Source organism: Crotalus tigris, unplaced genomic scaffold (genome assembly GCF_016545835.1).
Source record: "Crotalus tigris isolate CLP2741 ecotype Arizona unplaced genomic scaffold, ASM1654583v1 scf7180000017729.2337069, whole genome shotgun sequence".
In the NCBI taxonomy this organism is placed as follows: Eukaryota; Metazoa; Chordata; class Lepidosauria; order Squamata; family Viperidae; genus Crotalus; species Crotalus tigris.
Genome location: NW_024096596.1, coordinates 628613 through 652625, shown reverse-complemented (window position 1 = coordinate 652625; position 24013 = coordinate 628613). Strand labels below are relative to the sequence as shown.

The following is a 24013-nucleotide window of genomic DNA, read 5'->3' as shown; positions in this document are numbered from 1 at the left end:
TGGAAGAAGAAATCTTTGCCTACATTGCAGGAATGGTTTCTTAAAGTGTCTCATTTGGCGGAAATGGCAAAGATTTCGGCTTTCTTAAAGGGACAAACGCAAGAGAAATTTCTTGCTGTTTGGGATAAATGGATAAAATTTATACAATTTAAATTTGATATAAAAAATACTATATAGTTTTTTCATAATTTTTAACTCTCTCTCTATATATATTTTCTATTTTATATTCCCTTTTTTTATAAATATAAATTTTTTTAACTTTTTTTTAATTAAGCCTATATTCTGCTCTGGGAGGCCCTGGGGGGGGGAAAGGGGGGGGTTGGGTAGGGGTGGGGGAAGGGGGTTTTTGTTGGGTAATGTTTGTTTTTTATTTGTATATGTTGTTTTTTGTTTTTGTATTGTCTTTTATTTTCTGTAAAATTTATAAAACTTTTTAATAATAAAAAAAAAAGATTATGGATGTACATTCAATATTTCATTCAGAAATATCTTGAATGAGAAACTACTGTAAGAGCTGAATTTGGAGAAAGGCTTCAGAATAAAACAAAGTGGTGGTGGTGGTGGTGGTGGTGTAATAAGGCAGGAAACAATGAATCTCCAAATCTGTTTATAATATAGGCAAAGTAAACATGGCAGAATTGGAAGAAATTGAATCAAATGGGAGACTTTTAGCCAGAACTAGAGGATAGATGTATACCCTGGACTTTAAGAAGAACTAATTGATTGGTTCTAGAAAAAAACAAAGTGGGTGGGCTAACTGCTCCATTGAGAAAATGATCGACAGCTAGAAATTCAAATATTTTGAACATCTGATGCAAATGGAGGATGAAAAGTGGGAAATGGACTAAGAAAAGAAAGATTGAGATAAATAAAAAAGATAAATATAATGAATAAAGTAAATGAATGAAATCAAGGATCAAGGAATGTCACTAGAAAAACTATGGCTACTCGGTAGAGACAGGGTCATATGATTGGCACGGTCTGAATCCCGTTCAACGGCTATAAATTAAATTTGGACATGAGGTTCTAAGAAGGAAATTAAGGGAATATTAGACAGACCCAAGATGCAACCCAGTCGTTCTCTTTGATTCATCACTCCTGCTCAATGAGCAGGTGGCAATAATGACTAGGAGGGAATTTGCATAGTTTTGTCTTGTGTGTCAGTCTGCCTGTTCCTGAATCAGCAAGCCCTGCAAAGAATCACTCATGCCAAATTTGACTAGTACAATGAACTCTACATAGAGATGCCCTTGGAGAATATCTGGAAGCTTTAACCGACACAGAATGGAGCAGCATGGGCACTCCCAGAACACTAAGAGCATTTGTTGCTGATTCAAAGAGGAAGGAAGGAAGGAAGGAAGGAAGGAAGGAAGGAAGGAAGGAAGGAAGGAAGGAAGGAAGGAAGGAAGGAAGGAAGGAAGGAAGGCATATAGCTTTTATATATGCAGAAAAGTTCAAATCTATGTGCTGGAAAAACCAGAGAAAAATACTTTTCACTTGGAAGTCAGTGATATGCACTGAGAACAAAAACCACAATATTTATCTATGGCAAGATGAACAACTCTGTATTGGATTTCCATTTTGAGCAGCAGCTGCATAAGATAAGATAAGATAACCTTTATTATCATTTTTATACTGTAGGCACAATGGCACACATCAAAAATGAAATTTAGTTGCCTGCTTTCAAAGTGAAACACATACATGACACACACCTAAACATACTATGAACAACATATGTATAGACCCACATCCCTACATATACGTAGCAAATAAATATTAAATATTGTCCATCTTGAATATATAACGGAAGGAGTATGTCTGGTGTGACTAATGTTTAATGCACTCTTGGCATCTGCCATTTCCCATCTTCACTAAAACTGCACTGTGTATGATTTTAATCACATAAAGCCAAATTCATCATAGAAAGAAAACAAAAATTTAGGTCAAAAGAAGCTGCTTCTCATTATCTAGTTGGTTGTGCTTGTTGATATTTTAACTCTGCTTCAGACAAAACTGCTCCATTGCAGATATATTTTAAACAGTAAAGTAAGCTCTCTTTTCTATAAAAGTATAAAGCATTTGCCTTTTGTTTCCCCATCCTGCAATATTAAGCAATATAAAATTAATGATTGAATGAGGGAAAAGAAAAGTTATTTATGAAGTATCTTTGATTTCCTTTAAAGTTAAAATGTTAAAATAAAAAGGAAAGGACCTAGGAGTCCTTTGATCTCATCTTTAATTCAAAAATTTTGTTTAGACAGACATCAAGTTCCTAAGGTAATTTTGAGTATGCCCAGATCTCTTTATTGCAAAGAGAATATCAAATCTCATTGCTAACAAATGAACATGCTCTGTGTTATTGCCCTTAGTTTTCACTATCTCCTTCCAATTCCTAAATTTGCCAAACAACATTACTAATGAGATGGAATTCTCATGAATAGAGTATAGTGCAGTGATGGCGAACCTTTTAGAGACCGAATGCCCAAACTGCAACCCAAAACCCACTTATGCATCGTCGGGTGCTGGGTGGGTGTGGTCTATTGGCTGGGTGTGGCCCATTGGGGGGGGGCATGGCCCATTGGCTGCAGTGGTAACAGCAGACTGGGTGGGATTGATTGAACCTTTTTTTTTTTTGCACACGGCAGCGGAGGCCTAAAGCGAAAAGGTTTTATAAAACCCAGCTGAAGGCCTGGGACTGGGGCAACGGTGCGCGTGCCCACAGAGAGGGCTCTGAGTGCCGCCTCTGGCACCCGTGCCATAGGTTCGCCACCACTGGTATAGTAATTAGGTTTCCATCTTGACAACCTAGCTGGGACTCCTTTTGGCCTGTGAACTTTTCTTTTTTGAGTAAATGCTGCCTAGATTGTCCTCTGCATTTCTTCAAGGCATATATGTGGCCAAGTGTATTTATCCATGTGGTGACAAGGAGATTGAATAATTCTCACATATTGTAAATTTTACAGAAAGGTTAGATCAATTTGCAGTGTAACCCTAATAGATAAATTCTTGTTTTGCAGTTATATTATAATTTAAATAGATAAGAAAAGCATATTTAGAGATACAAAGGGATGAAATTTCTTTTGGTTGTTTAATTTTTTGCATCACAACCAGTCACAATGAATGCATCCAATTCTGTGTGTGTGTGTGTATGTGTGTGTGTATTAAAAATTACATTAAAAATTGAAGAATAGCGATTCTTGGGTACATACATTTCAGTAAAAAAGGAAGCGATCACCAGGAAATAAAACACCAAGGTTTTAATAAATAAAATCAAGCTTTCTATGGCTAACATCTGCCATCATCGTCAGGATAAAGCCAGCTAGTAAGCAGGTTTCCTCACTAGCTGGCTTGTATCCTGACGATGATGGCAGATGTTAGCCATCGAAAGCTTGATTTTATTTATTAAAACCTTGGTGCTTTATTTCCTGGTGATCGCTTCCTTTTTTACTGATATATATATATATATATATATATATATATATATATATATATATATATATATATATATATATATATACACACATACATACATACATACATACACACACACACACACACACCACACACACACACACACACCACACACACACATATATATATATATGTAGGTCTTTGGTTGTTCGGGTTTTCTCTCCCGCGTAAAATTGGAAGTGTCTTGGCGACGTTTCGACGAAGTCCCATTCGTCATCTTCAGGCTGTGTTTTCAGCTTCGTGCTTTGAGCAGCAAGGTTTCCTGCTCAAGCACGAAGCGGAAAACACCAGCCTGAAGATGACGAATGGGACTTTGTTGAAACGTCGCCAAGACACTTCCAATTTTACGTGGGAGAAAACCCGAACAACCAAAGACCTACATATATATATATATATATATATATATATATATATATATATATATCTCCACCCAATGTGGTGATCGCTTCCTTATTTATATATATATATCCACCCAATGTCAGCTTTCTCCCAACCCATTTCCCAATTAAGCAGCGGGGAGTGAACTTTTGTACATGACATTTAATTTTCAATAATTGTGTAAAAAGAAAAGCGGGCTGGAAGCAAGATCATTAATCACCCATGGAAGTCTTGGAATAAAAAGTAGAGGGGTTTTATTTTAGTAGCACTGCTTTTCCTTCATAGTCATGATCTGTCCATAGAAGAGTTTAAGATTTAACTAGATATACTTCAAAACAAATATATGGTGTAAAGATTAATTCAGCAACAGTATTTACTCAGTATTATTCTTTGATCAGTATTAAAATCTGAGTATTGGAAAGAGACTAAAAAACAGCCCTCTTCCATTTTTTTTTCTTTCAAACAAGAAACAAAACTAGCACTGATGATGCTACCTAGTTTGGCTAATGAACCGTCTGCAAGAAAATAAGCAAGCTCAGAAAGCACCAAGAATCCCTCATTTCAAACCTTAGCTACAAATATTCTCCTTTATAAGAAACAAAACATGTGTAGACTAGCCTTCAGCAATTGGTTGGTAGGCCCAACAAATCTGAAGGTACCAGGTGAGGGAAGAATGGCAAAAACTATCTTGATCTGTTCTAATCTGTATCTAATTTTGGCTAAAAGCCACAGACACAATACAAAATAAATAAATAAGTAAATGTACTTTTCCCTGGTTTTTTTTGTGTATTTTTTTTTTCAACTGCAACCCACTCAGAGTTGTTACAACATGTAACAATTAAAACGCATATGATAGAATAATGTAATGTAAAAATAGAAGTAAATGAGTAAATGAAATTATAAAATACACAATTGTATTAAATCAAGAAAATTCCCTCAAAATAAATTGGGTTTTAGTACCAGTCCACCAGATACTGCTATGTGGCTAGTCTAATCTCCAAGAGGAGGTTACTCCAGAATGTGCTGCCACCAAACCTCCAACACTGGAGGCTTTTAAGGAGGGATTGGACAACCATTTGTCAAAAATGGTATAGGGTCTCCTGCTTGAGCAGGGGTAGGACTAGAAGAACTTCCAACTCTGTTATTCTGTTATTCTCACCATGGGATCCTTCACTTCATAGAAGTGTGGGACCGCCAGCACCTGCTCCCTACAAGATCTAACGGGGCAAGACAATACTGGTGAAGGTGAAGGTTCTGGAGAAGGTGCTGCTGCAGATATCCAGCAGCTAAGCCTTGAATGGTTTCTTAAATCAACAGCATCACCTTAAATTATCTAGAAACTGGTGTGCATGCACACACCTACAAACAAGTTAACACTTTCTTAATAGTTTCAAAAATAGAGGGAGAAAATCCAGCTGTTTATTTATTTCTCCATCCCAGAAGCTTTTTTTGAGAATCCTCTCCTCTGACCTGATAGGACCTAGCCAAAATATCCATAGCCTATTGACACGTTATATTCCTTTATTAAAATTGGCCTGAACACATTATTAATCACAATTATTCTTCCTTCACTTTTTCTTCTTTTCTAAAATACAGCTGCATGATGAAGAATTCTTCAAATTCAAAAGCTTGACTGTGCAATCCTCAATTAGCCTAATGAAGTTACTGCCTCAAATGAATTTCTGACTTTTTTCTCTGCATAGCTAATGTGACAGCCTTCACTTTTGGTACAAAATAGTTACAAAACATTTAAACATTTTGCCCTTGACTAAACATGTTAGCAGCTTTCAGTTTTATGACAATACTGAATCTTTTATTTCTCACTTCAGGCTATTATTTCTTGACCTCATCAGCCCAATTGTTAATGATTATCATTCTTACCGTATAAATACCAGTTTGACCTTTGATGGTGCCGTCTTAATTATTGCAGACGCATTCTGGTGACTTCTCCCATATAAGATCTGGTTATTTATCTGTTTTGTAAAGAATATTTACCAATTAAAAAGAAACAAAAGGTCCACTATTACTTCTAATTTTATTACAACATTGCATAACCCCCCCTCCCTTTCTCTAAATCTTATTTTGAGTTACAGGCAAAAATAAAGAAAAGCAAAAGGGCAAAGTGGATAAGGATACTGTAATTTCTTCCTTGAAAAGCAGGACGTTTCTGGTTGTTGTTGTTTTTAAAGCATTACATTAGCCAATCATGTGAATAATGCTGATAATCAACAGGAAATAATTATGTCATTGCTATAATTTGGGGAGTAAGATTGATTGCTTCAACATAATTTGGGGCATATGGCACTTCAAACAATATGACTGAATGTATTGGAAATGCTGCAGAATAAAGGAGATTTAAATCTATTATCAAGTCAAGCCATATTGGAGCTTTACCTTACTTTACCATTTTCCTTTTAAAGTCACAGATCGGTATTACCGAAGAGATTTAAGCACACCAGCAGTTTTATTAAGACAATGCATACAAATACTTGAAAGGCAAAAAATAGTTAAGGCTAATCTTTTTCAAGGCATTTGCTTGGAAATTTGAAATCATGGCAAAATTCCATGCAAAGCAAGATTTAATTTTTATGTGTGTCTTCGCAAACACACACGGGTAATGCTAGCAGTTTAAAAAAATCTATATTTATTTTTTGTAAAATTAAATTTCTGAGAGAGGGAAAGAAAGAGAGAGAGCATGCACAAAATGATTGATTTAATGGCCCTATTCGCATGGAAAGTGTGTATGTGTGTGTATGTGCATATTATGCATCTTATGATAGTGTCAATATAATAAATGTGTTGGGAAGTTAGTTGCTACAAAGATGGCTTTATACATAGGAAATAGCAAATCTAGGAATGGAAACTTTTTAAAAAATTAAATATTTTTTATTATAGCAAAATTAAAAAAATTCTCTAGAAGTTGGAAAATATAATTTTTTATGCAAAGAAGTCAGAAAGTGCTAGAAAATTGAATGGTACTGTTGTTTTTTGCAGCAAGAAGCACTGGAAAAATGTAATTTAAAAATAAATTATTGATGAAAGTTAGTGGGGAATTTCATAACACTGATTGCTGGATACATTGCATACATTTTTTGTAAAGGTGGTTCTGCTTTCAGAATCAAAATTAAAAACTTAAAAGTCTTGTTTGTGATGGGATATGCACCTGGAGGAGCAGATGGGGAGACTTGTGACAACCCAGAGCTTTCCAGAAAGACATCCAGCTTAAGAAACTGAGTAGTCTGGAGCTGGTCAGAGGATGGAGGAAGAGTTTCAGGGTAGCCACACCCTAGAACAGAGGTCCCCAACCTTTTGAGTACCAGGGACTGGTTATGTGGAGTGAGATTTTTCTGCAGACTGGAGGGAGGCATGGTTTGTGAACTGTCTGCATCCCGCGGATGGAGCTTTGCTTGTTTGTGCAGACTGGTTGCTGGCATGCAGTGGCCCGGTACCAGTCCACGGACCAGGGGTTGGAGATCCCTGTCTTAGAAGCTCTCATGATATATGTAGTATGTTAGAAATTTATAGCTTTAGTTTGGCAAGATTCTGTCCATTAGATGTAAGCAAATAAAGGATCTCAGATGTAGATTTAATCAGATAATGCTTCCAATGAAAAGTCAGAAAGTTTGATCTCTATTAGCAGGATGCCAAGCTACTTTATTACTAATTTTATAAACTGTGAATATGTGTCTCTAAAACATGAACACAGAGAGCATGTTGTGGTTTCTTCTAAAAAAAATAAAAGCTCAAGCACTTTGACATTTATTGCAGGCTTCATGGAAGAATGAACTGTTTACTTTAATACTAAAATCTACTGATTTAGAGGCATTATCATAAGTGAAATGCAGGTAAATAGGAAAAAGAAATAGCAAAGTTCAACAGGAAATAAGATAAATGAATGAACAGAGTGGCCAAATTATGAACAAAGATTAAAAGCATTATTTAACCGAGACAGTTCCAATTGTAAGCAACAATTTTAGAGCAGATGGCATCATAAATATTTTGCTGAAGGGGGATGTGGCACGTAAGATAATGAAAACTAATATTTAAGAAAGAGGATATAATGGCTGTGGCATGTAAGATAATGAAAACTAAATTTAAGAAAGAGGATATAATGGCTGTGTTTCCTGAAGGGAGGTACATTAATCTGAAAAATTATTTCTACTAAACTTTGTTTTCCTTTTCTAAAACCACTGAGCTTAAACTGGGCACTTAAAGTTAACTCTTGATTTCTGATTATTTTTGGTCTTATGTTGTTCAAGAATGTTTACATTTCATTAATGTTACTTTCATTCCCTGAAGGAAACTTAAGCCAGAATTAATATTTTGCCCTCTAAAATTAATATTAGAAATGCTTTGTAATGAACTACATATAATTAACTGGTTTTTAAAACAGGCTGATTTAATTACTTAATTACAGTATTCAAAAACAGAAGAGTATGGAGAAATAATTTTGGGGAGAAGCATTAAATAAGATAATTATTGCATTATTGTTATTCTCTTATTTAATACTTTTCCTATGAAATAATAATAGTTTGCAATGAATTAGTATGGCTGGTTATTCTGTAACTCACAAGCTAAAATTTTGCTAATGCAGAAATACAAGCAGCAGTTTATATGTTGAGGAATTTCAGTGAGGAAAGTGGGTTAGATATGTTGGTGGTCCTACAACACTTTATCCTGCCTCTTGCAAATTTATTTATTTATTAAATTTGTGTGCCACCCATTTTGTCGAGATCAATGTAAATTAAAATCACATTCCTACAGAATATGTTGTGTATCCTGCTTACGTGCAGCACAAATGAGGTCATTTTAATATTGTTTTAGTTCTGCCAAAAAAATTTAAACATTTATTAAAAAGCAACTGAGTTGCAAAATCAAGCTTTCCCAAGATAGGCATAAGTTAAGGGCATTTGTTAGTGTTAGTTTTGGAAAAGCTTCTAGAAGGAGAAGAAATATTAATGGGAAAATTAAGGGAATTTGCTATGCTAGTAGGTTTTAAAATTAACAATCAGCAAAAAATATGTAATTAGAAGATTAAATAGAATTGATGGAGTCAAACCATTTTAAATAAAACAAAAAGAAATTTGCTTTTTTAGACGAAGAAGATTTTGAAAGGGAGCTAGGTACAGATTGTTTTTGACTTACAACAGTTTATTTAGTGACCATTTGAAGTTACAACGGCACTGGAAAAAGGGATTTATGACTGTTTTCACACTTATGACCATTGCAGCATCGCTGTAGTCACATGATCAAAATTCAGATGCTTGGCAACTAACTCATATTTATGATGGTTGCAGTGTTCCAGAGTCATGCGATCACTTTTTGTGACTTTGTGACAAGCAAATTCAATGGGAAAGCCAGATTCACTTAACAACCAAGTTACTAACTTAACAGCTGCAGTGATTCACTTAACAGCTGTGGCAAGAAAAGTTGCAAAATAAGACAAAAGTAACTTAACAACTGTCTCACTTAGCAACGGAAATTTTGGGCTCAGTTGTGACCATGAGTCAAGAACTACCTATATTAATGATGAATATCTTATTGTTAATATATATAAAATACTATTGAAAATTAATCAGGAGGACAATAAAGATTGTATGATTAAATGGACAAAAAGCTTTGGATAAAATATTATGCTAGATCTAGGGAAAATCATGTGGAGTAAAGGACTGGAGTTTATATTGAGCTATGATGTGAATGAACATCTTTATAAAATGATGTATCATTGGTATTTAACACCTGATAAATTGTCAAAGAGTATAAGCGAATGCTATATAAGTGTTGGAAATAGCAATAGCACTTAGACCTATATAACTCTTCACAATGCTTTACAGCCCTTTCTAAGTGGTTTACAGAGTCAGCATATTGTCCCCAACAATCTGGGTCCTCATTTTATGACTTTGAAAGTTGGAAGGCTGAGTCAACCTTGAGCCAGTCAGGATCGAACTGCCAAACTGCTGGCAGTCGGCAGTCAGCAGAAGAAGATACTAAAAATTGATGCACAATTAAAGCTAGAGGTTTTTTTTTTTAGACACACCGATGGAAAGGGAACAAGGGGACTTGGTTCTTACTGTGCAGATGATAACAGCAGCAAGACATTTATAGGTACAAAGGTGGAAAGTTACGCAAAATCCTATAATGGAAGAATGGGTTGTGAAATGAACGGAGCCGAGTAATATGGCAAAATTGGCCACTTTGACAAACAGCAGAAAATTGCTAGTTTTGTTTTCATTTGAAAACCGCTTTTGGATTTCTTGCTCACAAAGAATAGAAACTCTGATTTGTAGATTTGATGACTAGATCTGTTTCAATTATAGAAATATTCTGTAATGTTATTGCTTTCGTTTGTTATGCACATTCTACATGTTATGCCTTTAATTTTTTATTTAAACTTAGAATAAGAGGCAAAGTTATTATATATCTGTACCTGCACTGTAGGAAGTTGGAAGTTACTCTTTTTCTGTATCTTTTTCTATATCTTTTTCCTTTTCCTATTATACCTTTGATTTTTTTTCTCCTGCTTTTTTCCTATTATTTTTTCCTACTACTTTCCTATTATTTCCTATTGTCCTATTATTCATTTTGGAAATTTAATAATATATATATGCAATGTGTCTTGACATACCTTGCTACGTCAGTCTTGTCTTATCTATTAACCTTCAGATCTTTTGCACTTCAGCACAGGCCTATCAGAAATCCAATTTCTAATATCTTTCTGCTGCTGTCTGATAGTTGTCAAGATGCATTAGATCTACTTCAGCTCTCATTAATTTTAGGTGACATGATCAACATATGCGGAAGCTCCACAGAGAGATTACGATACACACAAATAAGACAGTTCTATATGATTGCTCCACAGATCACATAGTTGAAGTTTTATACTGAAAGCCAGTTATTTAAAAGTGTGAAAATTTCTGTAAATGTTGAGTGTTTTTCTGAGTCTGAATTCTTTTTTCTGTTGGAAGAAAGAGTGCTCTAAAGAAAAAACAACATCCTTTTTCTTTTTTTTAGTCACTACTTTCAAAGAACCTTCCTTTTTACCTTATCAATGCTTGCCAGACTAGCATTGTCCCCACATACAGATGAGGAATTGAAAATGAGAGAGAATAATAGCTTGCCTATCTGTACAAAAATGAATTGGTTGCTGAAATGTATGGAAGGGCCAGAGCTCAGTACAATCAATACAGGAATATGTTTGGTAGAAAGTAAAATAGCAAGGCTGTAATAGAATGGAGGCCTACTGAGAATACATGAATAATCTGAGAAGATATAAGATAGTTTTGTATGTTTTTGTCCATGTACTTTTCAGATTAGTTAGTGTACACTTTCCTACAATTATTGTAAACATGCCTTTTGAAGCCCCATTAAAACAACAGGTCTCTTGGGCTTGGTGCTTCTGTCTCTGATCACTGAATTTAAAATAAAACTTGGGGCAACACTTTCTTCCTGAGCCTGCAATGTTCTACGTCATGAGCTAGCTGTGCAAACACCAATTTAGCTAAGTATTTAATGTTTTTATAAGACTACCCTGAAGCAAGTTCCAATCAGTTGTTGCCTTTTACCTTTAAAACCCTTTATGGCTACCTGAAGAACCATCTGATTCCAATGGGATTCTCCTGCTCCACTCATTCCAGTAGAAGAGACATGCTGCGGGGTCCAATCAGGCAGGGAATTGTCTCTGGTAGGGTCCAGGAGAACAGCCCCGTCTGCTGTGGTTCCTGTGCCTCCTGATCCACCCTTATCCTCTTGGTCTTCTGAAGTGGCCTGAAAACCTGGCTCTGCCAACTAGCTGATGTTGACTTCCCATTCTGAAGGTGGCAGTGTTCCAATATCTCAGGGGCTGCCACAAAGAAGAGGGAGTCAAGCTATTCTCCAAAGCGCCTGAAGGCAGGACGAGAAGTAATGGATGGAAACTAACCAAAGAGAGAAGCAACTTAGAACTAAGGAGAAACTTCCTGACAGTTAGAACAATTAACCAGTGGAACAACCTGCCTCCAGAAGTGGTGAATGCTCCAACATTGGAAGTTTTTAAGAAGAGACTGGACAGTCATTTGTTTGAAATGGTATAGGGTTTCCGGCCGAAGCAGGGGATTGGACTAGATGACCTCCAAGGTCCCTTCCAACTTTATTATTATTATTATTATTATTAATGATCATCGCACAGTCAGCCAGATGTTCAGACTGGATTTGGCATTTTGTCTACCTATCGAGTCCTTACCCAGGACCTGGGATAAGCAGATGTGGATGTTTGATGGTATTACAGATATCATCGCACAATGAAAGCAGTTCCTAGTAAAGCCGCCTTTTGCAATTGACTAATAGCGAATTTGTCAATGCCAATGGTGTTCAAATGGTGCTCCAGTTGTTTTGGGATTGCACCCAAGGAGCCTATTACTATTGGTACTACCCTTGCTTGCTTTTGCCACAGTCTTTCTATTTCTATTTGTAGGTCTTTGTATTTTGTTATCTTCTCCAGTTCTTTCTCGTCTATTCTGCTGTCTCCAGGCACTGCCACGTCCACTATCCAGACTTTCTTGTCTTTCTTATCGACAATTGTTAAGTCTGGGGTGTTATGTTGCAGGTGCTTGTCTGTTTGAATTCTGAAGTCCCAGAGCAGTTTAATTTTATCATTTTCTATGACTTTCTCTATTTTATGATCCCACCAGTTTTTGCTTACAGGCAAATGATATTTTTTGCAGATTTTCCAATGCACCATTATTGCTACTTTGTCATGCCGCTGCTTGTAGTTAGTCTTGCAATCTTTTTGCAACAGCTTACCAGGTGGTCCATTGTTTCTTCAGCTTCTTTGCATAGGCGGCACTTACTGTCTGTTGCTGTCTTCTCAATTTTGACTTTATATGCATTTGTCCTTAAGACTTGGTCTTGTGCAGCCAGAATTAGTCCCTCGGTCTCTTTCTTCAATTTTCCTGCTCTTAGCCATTGCCAGGTCTTGTTATATCTGCTTTCCCACTATTTTTTTAATGTATTGGCTATGTAGTGCTTTGTCTTCCCATGCCTCTATTCTGTTCTTCATTTGGTCTTTCTTGTAGGCCAATTTGGTCTCTCCAGTAGTCAATAAGCCTTCCTGATATACTAATTTCAGTGCATCTTCATTGTTCTTCAGATATTCTTCCAAAGCCATTTTTTCTTCTTCAACCATCTGATGTACTTGTAGCATTCCACGCCCACCTATTTGCCTTGGTAGATAAAGTCTATCAATGTCACTGCGTGGATGAAGGGCATGATTCATTGTCATTATTTTTCTGGTCTGCCTATCCATTGCTTTTAGTTCTGCTTGAGTCCAGTCCACTATTCCAGCTGTGTACCTAATGACTGGGATTGCCCAGGTGTTGATTGCCTTTATGGTATTTCCTCCATTGAGTTTGGACTTTTAAGATCTTCTTCACTCTCTTGATGTATTCACCTCTAATCTTTTTCTTGACTTCAGTGCGCTTGATGTTGTCAGCTTGAAGGATACCCAAGTATTTGTAGTAATCTTCCTCATCCAGACTCTTAATGTTATTTTCGTGGGGCATCTTGATTCCTTCAGTTTTCACTATTTTTCCTTGTTTGATAGTAAGTGTGGCACATTTGTCCAAGCCAAACTCCATTACAATATCTTGGCTATATATACGGACAGTGTTGAGCAGCGATTCTATTTCAGATGATGTTTTTCCATACAGCTTCAGATCATCCATGTAAAGGAGGATGGGATAGTCTGGTAGATGTTTTTGATGTTTGATAGCCATGTCCTGAGTTATTCAGTATTGTTGACAGAGGAAACAGTGCAATAACAAATAGTAATGGTGATAATGAATCTCCTTGAAATATTCCTCTCTTGATATTAACCTCTCCCAGCTCTCACCATTGATCTGCAACTGTGTCTTCCACTGTGCCATCGATCTTTGCACAAATTTTCTGATGTTTCTACTGACTCCTGTTATTTCTAGGCACTTTATTATCCAATCATGTGGCAGAGAGTCAAATGCCTTTTTGTAGTCAATCCATGCCACATTCAGGTTGGTCTTCCTTCTCTTGCAGTTTTCCAAGATCATTTTGTCTATTAGGAGTTGATCTTTTGTTCCTCTGCTATTGGGGCGGTTTCCTTTCTGCTCAGGTGGAAAGAGATTGTTTTCAACTAGATGCTGTTGTACTGCATCAGCTACCACACCAGTTAGTAATTTGAAAGTTGTTGGTAAGCAGGTAATTGGCCTGTAGTTGCCTGGTGTTGCCCCTTTTGCTGGATTTTTCATTATTAGGTAGGTTTTCCCAGTTGTTAGCCACTTTTCAATTTCTCCTCCTTGTAGTATATTGTTGAACTGCTTGGCAATGAGTGGGTGTATAACAGTTAGATGTTTCAACCAAAACCCATGCAGTTCATCTTCACCTGGTGCTGACCAATTTTTGATTTTCCTTGCTCTTTTTTCTATCATTTTTGTTGTTATTACTAGTTCTTTTATTTCAACTTCTGTTTTATTTGCATCCACCTCTTTTAACCAAGCCGCATCCTTGTTGTATTTCTTTGGGTTATCCCATATTTGCTTCCAGAACTGCACTGTTTCTTCCTTGTCAGGTATTGACTGATTCCTTGCAGTTTCTCCATTGATGGATTGATAGAAACGTTTCTGATTGGATTGAAATTGGAGGTTCTGCCTATAGTTTGCAATTCGAGCTTCATATCTACTGATTTTCCTGGCTATAGCTGTTATTTGTTGCTTTATTATTTCCAGTGCTTCATTTGTTTGAAATGGTATAGGGTTTCCTGCCTAAGCAGGGGATTGGACTAGATGACCTCCAAAGTCCCTTCCAATTTTTTTATTTTATTATTATTATTATTATTATTATTATTATTATTATTATTATTATTATTTTGATTAGATATCATTTGTGGATGGATCCTTTTTTATAGTTTGTTGTTAATATTAATGTTTTGATTTATTGCATAATATTTTAATATTTCTAACTTTTCAGTTATCTATATTGTTACTGTAAACCGCCCAGAGTTGCTTGATAGTGATATGGAAGGCATGTAAATTTAATAAATAATAAGTTCTAACATGGATCACTCTAAAATAACTGAGCACAGAATGCACCTGCAGCTTTTAATACTCAACCAATAGAAGGAAAAATGTGTATAGAACAAATATCCCAAATAAAAGATATTCACCAAATGGGATTGCTACATTCCATACATATAAATTAAATTAGGGAAAGCTTCCAAGTAAACATTTTCAAGCACCACAAAACTGGGCAACATATTCACATAATAAAATCCTCGCCTGAAAGCATCAGAATTATTCTGAAGTCTAGGTTGAGACATAAAAATTGATCTGTTATTTTGGAACAAAAGAAACAAGTAGAAGGTGACCGTTTATAATTTCTCTATCATATAGCAACTTCCACCGTTAATTTTGTTGACAGTTCTCTTAACCATCTTTTTTTCACCACGATCAGTAAAACCATTTGATTAGCCTTATATAACCAAAAATTACCTCTAAAAGTTCATCTCCAATATGCATTCTTCCATCTTTTCCTGCAGGGCCATCTGGACTAATCCCCACAACAAAAATGCTCATGCGGGACCTATCCTTGTTGCCTGCAAGGCTGAGTCCAAGTCCATTCTTATCTTTTTCAAGTTCAATAATGTGCAGTTCTCCAGATAGTTCTGCATATCTTTGTCTGATTTTCTCTAAAAATAGGGAGATAAAAATGTATAGTATGAATAGGAAAGCATATTCTAGGCAACATAGCCAGCTTGCCATATTTACTCAAAGAAGGTTACCATATGGAGAATCTTGCCTAATTTAATAAATCTCTTTTGGGAGGTTATCTCACTGTTCTGATCACCAACTCAGTAGGAAAGGTACAGCAAAATTTAAAAAAAATAACATTCATTCTCTAAGTATCAGTTGAATATAATTAAATCCTATTGTTATTGAAGAAAGAAAAATTGTAGGGGTAGAAGAAATGTCAAAACAATTTTAGGGAAACAAATTTAAAAGCAAGATAAGTGTAGAAAACAAGAACATATCAAAGGGAATGCAACACATTTAGCTAAACTCTAAGGCAGAGGGGTAGAAATGGTTTAAAAGATGACAAGATTGCTTGGCTGCACCCTGAACAGGGACTTTCATACCATGGCATCTAGCTACTTTTAAGCAACCTGAATTTCTGCCAAGTTTTGTTTGGATGGAACATCAATGAATGTTCAGAATAAGCAATATATTAATTTAAGGAATGACACGAGACCCCAAAATCATGCTGATGATTTTTTATCAGCATCTGTCATGACTTCATTGGAAAAATGACTCCTTAGAGGAAGGAAACAGCTTCAGTAAACTCACTGAGCCACAAGTCAGGTCTTAATGTAACATCTGGACCAGAATCAACCCCATTAAATCAGGACTTCTATCTCACCCAGCCTATGTAAGATAAAATAGATAAGACAACTTTTATTGTCACTTTTCTGTGTGTACAATGGCACCCATTAAAGTGAAATTCCAATGTCTGCTCTCAAAAGAAGAAATGATACACACACATACACACAATCATTTTAGCCATTGTCTATCCACTGCAGAATGAAGGCCACTTCCATCTGTTTCCAACTAATATGGTCGTGAGCTGTTGTTTGCCAGTTGGGCCCACAATACTTGCTGATGTCATCGATCCATCTTATTTTAGGTCTCTTTCATTGATGCTTTTTATATGTGGGATCCATTCTATGACTGTCTTGGTCCACCTGCCATTGGTTCTTCTTGCTTTGTGACCAGCCCATTTCCATTTCAATTCTTTTACTCTCTTGATGATATCGTATACTTTCATTTGTTCTCTAATATGTATGTATTAATCACAGTCCATTTTGAATACATAACAGAAAGTCATCCATGATCAGCAATGTTGCCACATTCAGTATCAGAAAGCCAAGGTTTACGGATGTGCTCACTAGAAAAGAGAAGCATCCTAAGAATGAATGAAGTTCTACTTGAAGTAATCTAGCTTATTTGGAGACCCTGAAACTTGATCAGGCATAATAAGCACCAACTAAATAAGGACAGGAAAGTTACACCTTCTAATATAAACGTGTCTTCTGAAATATAATTTGTTGATGGAACCAATGACTAATAAGTTCAGTCTTGTGAATCCAATTCTCTTTGTACTTGAACGCTGATCTAAGACCAGGTTTTTATAGTTCTGGGTTTTATTGTGAGAGCCACCAAGAACTGTGTTTTAAGATGGGCAGTCATACAAGAGGAAGGAAGGAAGGAAGGAAGGAAGGAGGGAAGGGAAGGAAAGAAGGAAATATACAGGTAGTCCTTGACTTAAGACCACAATTGAGCCTGAAATTTATATTGCTAAGTGAGATATTTGTTAAGCAAGTTTTGCCCCATTTTATGACCTGTCATTTTAAAGTCACAAAAGGGCAATCACATAACCCTGGGACACTGCAAGCATCATAAATATGAGTTAGTTAACAAGTGTCTGTGTGCGTGTGTGTGTAAACCATGTACATATATATTAATCTCCCCGTCCATCTAGAAGATAATAATGTTACTGCAATAGTTAATGTTTCTATAGAAACAGTAAAGTACATTCTGACAGAAGAGAAACTATTAAATAAAATTACAGATAATGCTATAATACAAGACACTCCAAATATAAAACTAAAGGCACTTCTGCACAAGGACTCATTTTCTGTTTCAGAGCAGCTCTGGGCTTCTGTGATTTCTAAAATGAGACCTATGCTCAATAGTGGAGCTAATTTGTATCTAGCTCTCCTGCAGTGTATTGGAAACAGCAGTAAAATGAATCTTTGTTTAAAAAAGCTACCAACTTACAGATCACTGGGATCAGCAGGTCTAAGCAGAATTGAACCTATACTGGATACTGCAGTACTGCAGCCAATTTTGGTCACCATATCACAAAAAAGATGTTGAGAGTTTGGAAAAAAATCAGAGAAGAGCAACTAAGATGATCAAAGGCCTGGGGACTAAAACATACGAAGAACGGCTGCGGGACTTGGGTTTGACTAGTTTAAAGAAAAGAAGAAATGGGGGAAACATGATAGCAGTATTCCAGTACTTGAGGGGCTGCCACAAAGAAGAGGGGGTCATGTTATTCATCAAAGCACCAGAAGGCAAGACAAGAAACAATGGTTGGAAGCTGAACAAAGAGAGAAGCAACCTGGAATTAAGGAGAAATTCCTGACAGTGAGGACAATTGGAACAGCTTGCCTCCAGAAATCATGGGTGCTCCATCACTGGAAATTTTTAAGAAGAAAGTCACTTGTCTGAGATGGTATAGGTCAGCGTTTCTCAACGTTCGTGTGATGGCGACCCCCGTCACACGAACGTGCTGCGCATGTGCGGCGTGGCGCGCATGCGCGGCGCCACCCCCATGCGCGGCGCGCATGCACAGTGCTGCCCCATGCATGGCTCGCATGCGCGGTGCCGCCCCCATGCACGGCGCGCATGCACGGCGGCACCCCCTGCGGGGGGGAAATGGTGGATCGCATTGTTTGGCGACCCCCGTAAAATGGTCGATCGACCCCAAATGGGGTCGCGACCCATAGGTTGAGAACCGCTGGTATAGGTCCTCCTGCTTGAGCAGGGGGCTGGACTAGAAGACCTCCAAGATCCCTTCCAGCCCTATTCTATTCTATTCTATTCTATTCTATTCTATTCTATTCTATTCTATTCTATTCTATTCCATTCCATTCCATTCCATTCTTCTATTCTGTAGTTGGAAATAAGACCATTAAAAAATTCAAGGGCTATGCTGCCTATTGGGGAGTTTAAAACAGACAAAAAATCCTAGTTAATGGCAATTTTTTGGCTACCGCTTACGTCCATCAAAAGCATCACAGAGACAGGCAGTTTTCAAGAGTTAAGCTCAATTTGAGAGACTTTAGCTATATGTGCCTATGCAGCTTGTGGACAACCCATTTTCCAATCTGCAGAAGCCCAGGTGATTTTTCCGCTTTTCCTCACTCAGTCTTATATATGATCAAACAACTGGACATAATATGAAGTAAAGAAAGGCAAGGAAGGAACGGCAGTAGAAATGTATTATATCCACTTAAATATAGAGGTTTTTTCTTAGTGCAGGAAAACCTATGGCATAGTTATTAATGATGGTCCTTGGGAATCAAGCAGCTATTGTCAAGATGGCTCCAAGCACTAGCTCTCCAAAAATACTGCAGAGCTTATCTTCTACTTACTATACCATAAGACAGACATGTCAAACTTGCAACGTCATGTGACGTCATGCGACGTAACGGAGCTTTTTCCCCATTGCCGGCAATGGGGTGGGTGCAGTTTCCTGGTGATGTGTCCGGCCCATGGGCTGGCAGTTTGACACCCCTGCCATAAGATCAAGGAGAACTATTCAAACTAATCAACAGAATCTAGTTAAAGAATCCAATTAGTTTTAGCTGATATCATCTGAGGTTCTGTCAACAGAGACAGCAATCCTTTCTTTGCCTTAACCTATAGTCAACAATGACTATAGCATGCTTGAAGGTCATCTTAAAAGATACATTGAAAGACTGCAGTGAACAATACTGTGGCATTATGTTACTCCTTAGCAGAATACCTCCCACTCATTTTAATGCCTTTCCGTTAAAACAAATACCCAATAAATCCACAAGGCAGGATGTCCATTTCACTTTATAGTTCAAGTATCCTATTAAGTCAATAGAATCAAGATGTCCTTTCAAATCAGAATCTATCATGAATATATTTTAAAACTGAAAATACAAGTTGTTAATTAGCTATTACTTCTATTCCAGCTGGCAGCACAGTCACGTCCTGCCTGTAAGTGGTCAAGGAGACCTGGACATTGTGGGAAATAATTTATCATTTTTATCAATGACTTTGTCATCTTGTGACTATTTTACTTTTCTCCTAAACTTTATTTATGGTATTGCTCACACTATATCTAATCTGACATATCATCAATATATCAAGTTATATATTCAACTATTTGCATGGTATAAAATAGTTATTTCAAATCAATCCTTGTTTAAGCTTGAGCCCAAAAGATAAGTTGCTATTTCATGGAAAATCCAAATACATACATATTTCTCTATCAATTTAAAATTATTATTATTATGGATCATCGCACAGTCAGCCAGATGTTCAGACTGGATTTGGCATTTTGTCTACCTATCGAGTCCTTACCCAGGACCTGGGATAGGCAGATGTGGATGTTTGATGGTATTACAGATATCGTCGCAGGATGGAAGCAGTTCCTAATAAGGCCGCCTTTTGCAATTGACTAATAGCGAATTTGTCAATGCCAATGGTGTTCAAGTGGTGCTCCAGTTGTTTTGGGATTGCACCCAAGGAGCCTATTACTATTGGTACTACCCTTGCTTGCTTTTGCCACAGTCTTTCTATTTCTATTTGTAGGTCTTTGTATTTTGTTATCTTCTCCAGTTCTTTCTCTTCTATTCTGCTGTCTCCAGGCACTGCCACGTCCACTATCCAGACTTTTTTGTCTTTCTTATCGACAATTGTTAAGTCTGGGGTGTTATGTTGCAGGTGCTTGTCTGTTTGAATTCTGAAGTCCCAGAGCAGTTTAATTTTATCATTTTCTATGACTTTCTCTATTTTATGATCCCACCAGTTTTTGCTTACAGGCAAATGATATTTTTTGCAGATCTTCCAATGCACCATTGTTGCTACTTTGTCATGCCGCTGCTTGTAATCAGTCTGTGCAATCTTCTTGCAACAGCTTACCAAGTGGTCCACTGTTTCTTCAGCTTCTTTGCATAGGCGGCACTTACTGTCTGTTGCTGTCTTCTCAATTTTGACTTTGTATGCATTTGTCCTTAAGGCTTGGTCTTGTGCAGCCAGAATTAGTCCCTCGGTCTCTTTCTTCAATTTTCCTGCTCTTAGCCATTGCCAGGTTTTATTATTATCTGCTTTCCCAGCTATTTTTTTCATGTATTGGCCATGTAGTGCTTTGTCTTCCCATGCCTCTATTCTGTTCTTCATTTGGTCTTTCTTGTAGGCCAGTTTGGTCTCTCCAGTAGTTAGTAAGCCTTCCTGATATACTAATTTCAGTGCATCTTCATCATTGTTCTTCAGATATTCTTCCAAAGCCATTTTTTCTTCTTCAACCATCTGATGTACTTGTAGCATTCCACGCCCACCTATTTGCCTTGGTAGATAAAGTCTATCAATGTCACTGCGTGGATGAAGGGCATGATTCATTGTCATTATTTTTCTGGTCTGCCTATCCATTGCTTTTAGTTCTGCTTGAGTCCAGTCCACTATTCCAGCTGTGTACCTAATGACTGGGATTGCCCAGGTGTTGATTGCCTTTATGGTATTTCCTCCATTGAGTTTGGACTTTAAGATCTTCTTCACTCTCTTGATGTATTCACCTCTAATCTTTTTCTTGACTTCAGTGTGCTTGATGTTGTCAGCTTGAAGGATACCCAAGTATTTGTAGTACTCTTCCTCATCCAGACTCTTAATGTTATTTTCGTGGGGCATCTTGATTCCTTCAGTTTTATTATTATTATTATTATTGATCATCGCACAGTCAGCCAGATGTTCAGACTGGATTTGGCATTTTGTCTACCTATCGAGTCCTTACCCAGGACCTGGGATAGGCAGATGTGGATGTTTGATGGTATTACAGATATCGTCGCAGGATGGAAGCAGTTCCTAATAAGGCCGCCTTTTGCAATTGACTAATAGCGAATTTGTCAATGCCAATGGTGTTCAAGTGGTGCTCCAGTTGTTTTGGGATTGCACCCAAGGAGCCTATGACTATTGGTACTACCCTTGCTTGCTTTTGCCACAGTCTTTCTATTTCTATTTGTAGGTCTTTGTATTTTGTTATCTTCTCCAGTTCTTTCTCTTCTATTCTGCTATCTCCAGGCACTGCCACGTCCACTATCCAGACTTTTTTGTCTTTCTTATCGACAATTGTTAAGTCTGGGGTGTTATGTTGCAGGTGCTTGTCTGTTTGAATTCTGAAGTCCCAGAGCAGTTTAATTTTATCATTTTCTATGACTTTCTCTATTTTATGATCCCACCAGTTTTTGCTTACAGGCAAATGATATTTTTTGCAGATCTTCCAATGCACCATTGTTGCTACTTTGTCATGCCGCTGCTTGTAATCAGTCTGTGCAATCTTCCTTGCAACAGCTTACCAAGTGGTCCACTGTTTCTTCAGCTTCTTTGCATAGGCGGCACTTACTGTCTGTTGCTGTCTTCTCAATTTTGACTTTGTATGCATTTGTCCTTAAGGCTTGGTCTTGTGCAGCCAGAATTAGTCCCTCGGTCTCTTTCTTCAATTTTCCTGCTCTTAGCCATTGCCAGGTTTTATTATTATCTGCTTTCCCAGCTATTTTTTTCATGTATTGGCCATGTAGTGCTTTGTCTTCCCATGCCTCTATTCTGTTCTTCATTTGGTCTTTCTTGTAGGCCAGTTTGGTCTCTCCAGTAGTTAGTAAGCCTTCCTGATATACTAATTTCAGTGCATCTTCATCATTGTTCTTCAGATATTCTTCCAAAGCCATTTTTTCTTCTTCAACCATCTGATGTACTTGTAGCATTCCACGCCCACCTATTTGCCTTGGTAGATAAAGTCTATCAATGTCACTGCGTGGATGAAGGGCATGATTCATTGTCATTATTTTTCTGGTCTGCCTATCCATTGCTTTTAGTTCTGCTTGAGTCCAGTCCACTATTCCAGCTGTGTACCTAATGACTGGGATTGCCCAGGTGTTGATTGCCTTTATGGTATTTCCTCCATTGAGTTTGGATTTAAGATCTTCTTCACTCTCTTGATGTATTCACCTCTAATCTTTTTCTTGACTTCAGTGTGCTTGATGTTGTCAGCTTGAAGGATACCCAAGTATTTGTAGTACTCTTCCTCATCCAGACTCTTAATGTTATTTTCGTGGGGCATCTTGATTCCTTCAGTTTTCATTATTTTTCCTTGTTTGATAGTAAGTGTGGCACATTTGTCCAAGCCAAACTCCATTACAATATCTTGGCTATATATACGGACAGTGTTGAGCAGCGATTCTATTTCAGATGATGTTTTTCCATACAGCTTCAGATCATCCATATAAAGGAGGTGGGATAGTCTGGCAGATGTTTTTGATGTTTGATAGCCATGTCCTGAGTTATTCAGTATTGTTGACAGAGGAAACAGTGCAATAACAAATAGTAATGGTGATAATGAATCTCCTTGAAATATTCCTCTCTTGATATTAACCTCTCCCAGCCTCTCACCATTGATCTGCAACTGTGTCTTCCATTGTGCCATCGATCTTTGCACAAATTTTCTGATGTTTCTACTGACTCCTGTTATTTCTAGGCACTTTATTATCCAATCATGTGGCAGAGAGTCAAATGCCTTTTTGTAGTCAATCCATGCCACATTCAGGTTGGTCTTCCTTCTCTTGCAGTTTTCCAAGATCATTTTGTCTATTAGGAGTTGATCTTTTGTTCCTCTGCTATTGGGGCGGTTTCCTTTCTGCTCAGGTGGAAAGAGATTGTTTTCAACTAGATGCTGTTGCACTGCATCAGCTACTACACCAGTTAGTAATTTGAAAGTTGTTGGTAAGCAGGTAATTGGCCTGTAGTTACCTGGTGTTGCCCCTTTTGCTGGATTTTTCATTATTAGGTAGGTTTTCCCAGTTGTTAGCCACTTTTCAATTTCTCCTCCTTGTAGTATATTGTTGAACTGTTTGGCAATGAGTGGGTGTATAACAGTTAGATGTTTCAACCAAAACCCATGCAGTTCATCTTCACCTGGTGCTGACCAATTTTTGATTTTCTTTGCTCTTTTTTCTACCATTTTTGTTGTTATTACTAGTTCTTTCATTTCAACTTCTGTTTTATTTGCATCCACCTCTTTTAACCAAGCCGCATCCTTGTTGTATTTCTTTGGGTTATCCCATATCTGCTTCCAGAACTGCACTGTTTCTTCCTTGTCAGGTACTGACTGATTCTTTGCAGTTTCTCCATTGATGGATTGGTAGAAACGTTTCTGATTGGATTGAAATTGGAGGTTCTGCCTATAGTTTGCAATTCGAGCTTCATATCTACTGATTTTCCTGGCTATAGCTGTTATTTGTTGCTTTATTATTTCCAGTGCTTCCTTGATCTTCCTTGTTTCTAAGTGGTATTTCTTGATT

The 24013-nt window shown here is 37.2% G+C and overlaps 1 protein-coding gene across 4 annotated transcripts in view; it reads right to left on the bottom strand.

Moving 5' to 3' along the window:
* Nucleotides 1-24013, bottom strand: part of PATJ (PATJ crumbs cell polarity complex component) — a 160233-nt gene that overhangs the window by 46766 nt on the left and 89454 nt on the right. For all 4 annotated transcript variants that reach the window (XM_039339052.1, XM_039339049.1, XM_039339051.1 and 1 more), the window contains 2 exons: nucleotides 15342-15538; nucleotides 5731-5822 (listed from right to left, as the gene is read on the bottom strand). In XM_039339052.1, the coding sequence (XP_039194986.1) occupies nucleotides 5731-5822; nucleotides 15342-15538 (289 nt within the window). The remainder of the gene's footprint in view (nucleotides 1-5730; nucleotides 5823-15341; nucleotides 15539-24013) is intronic.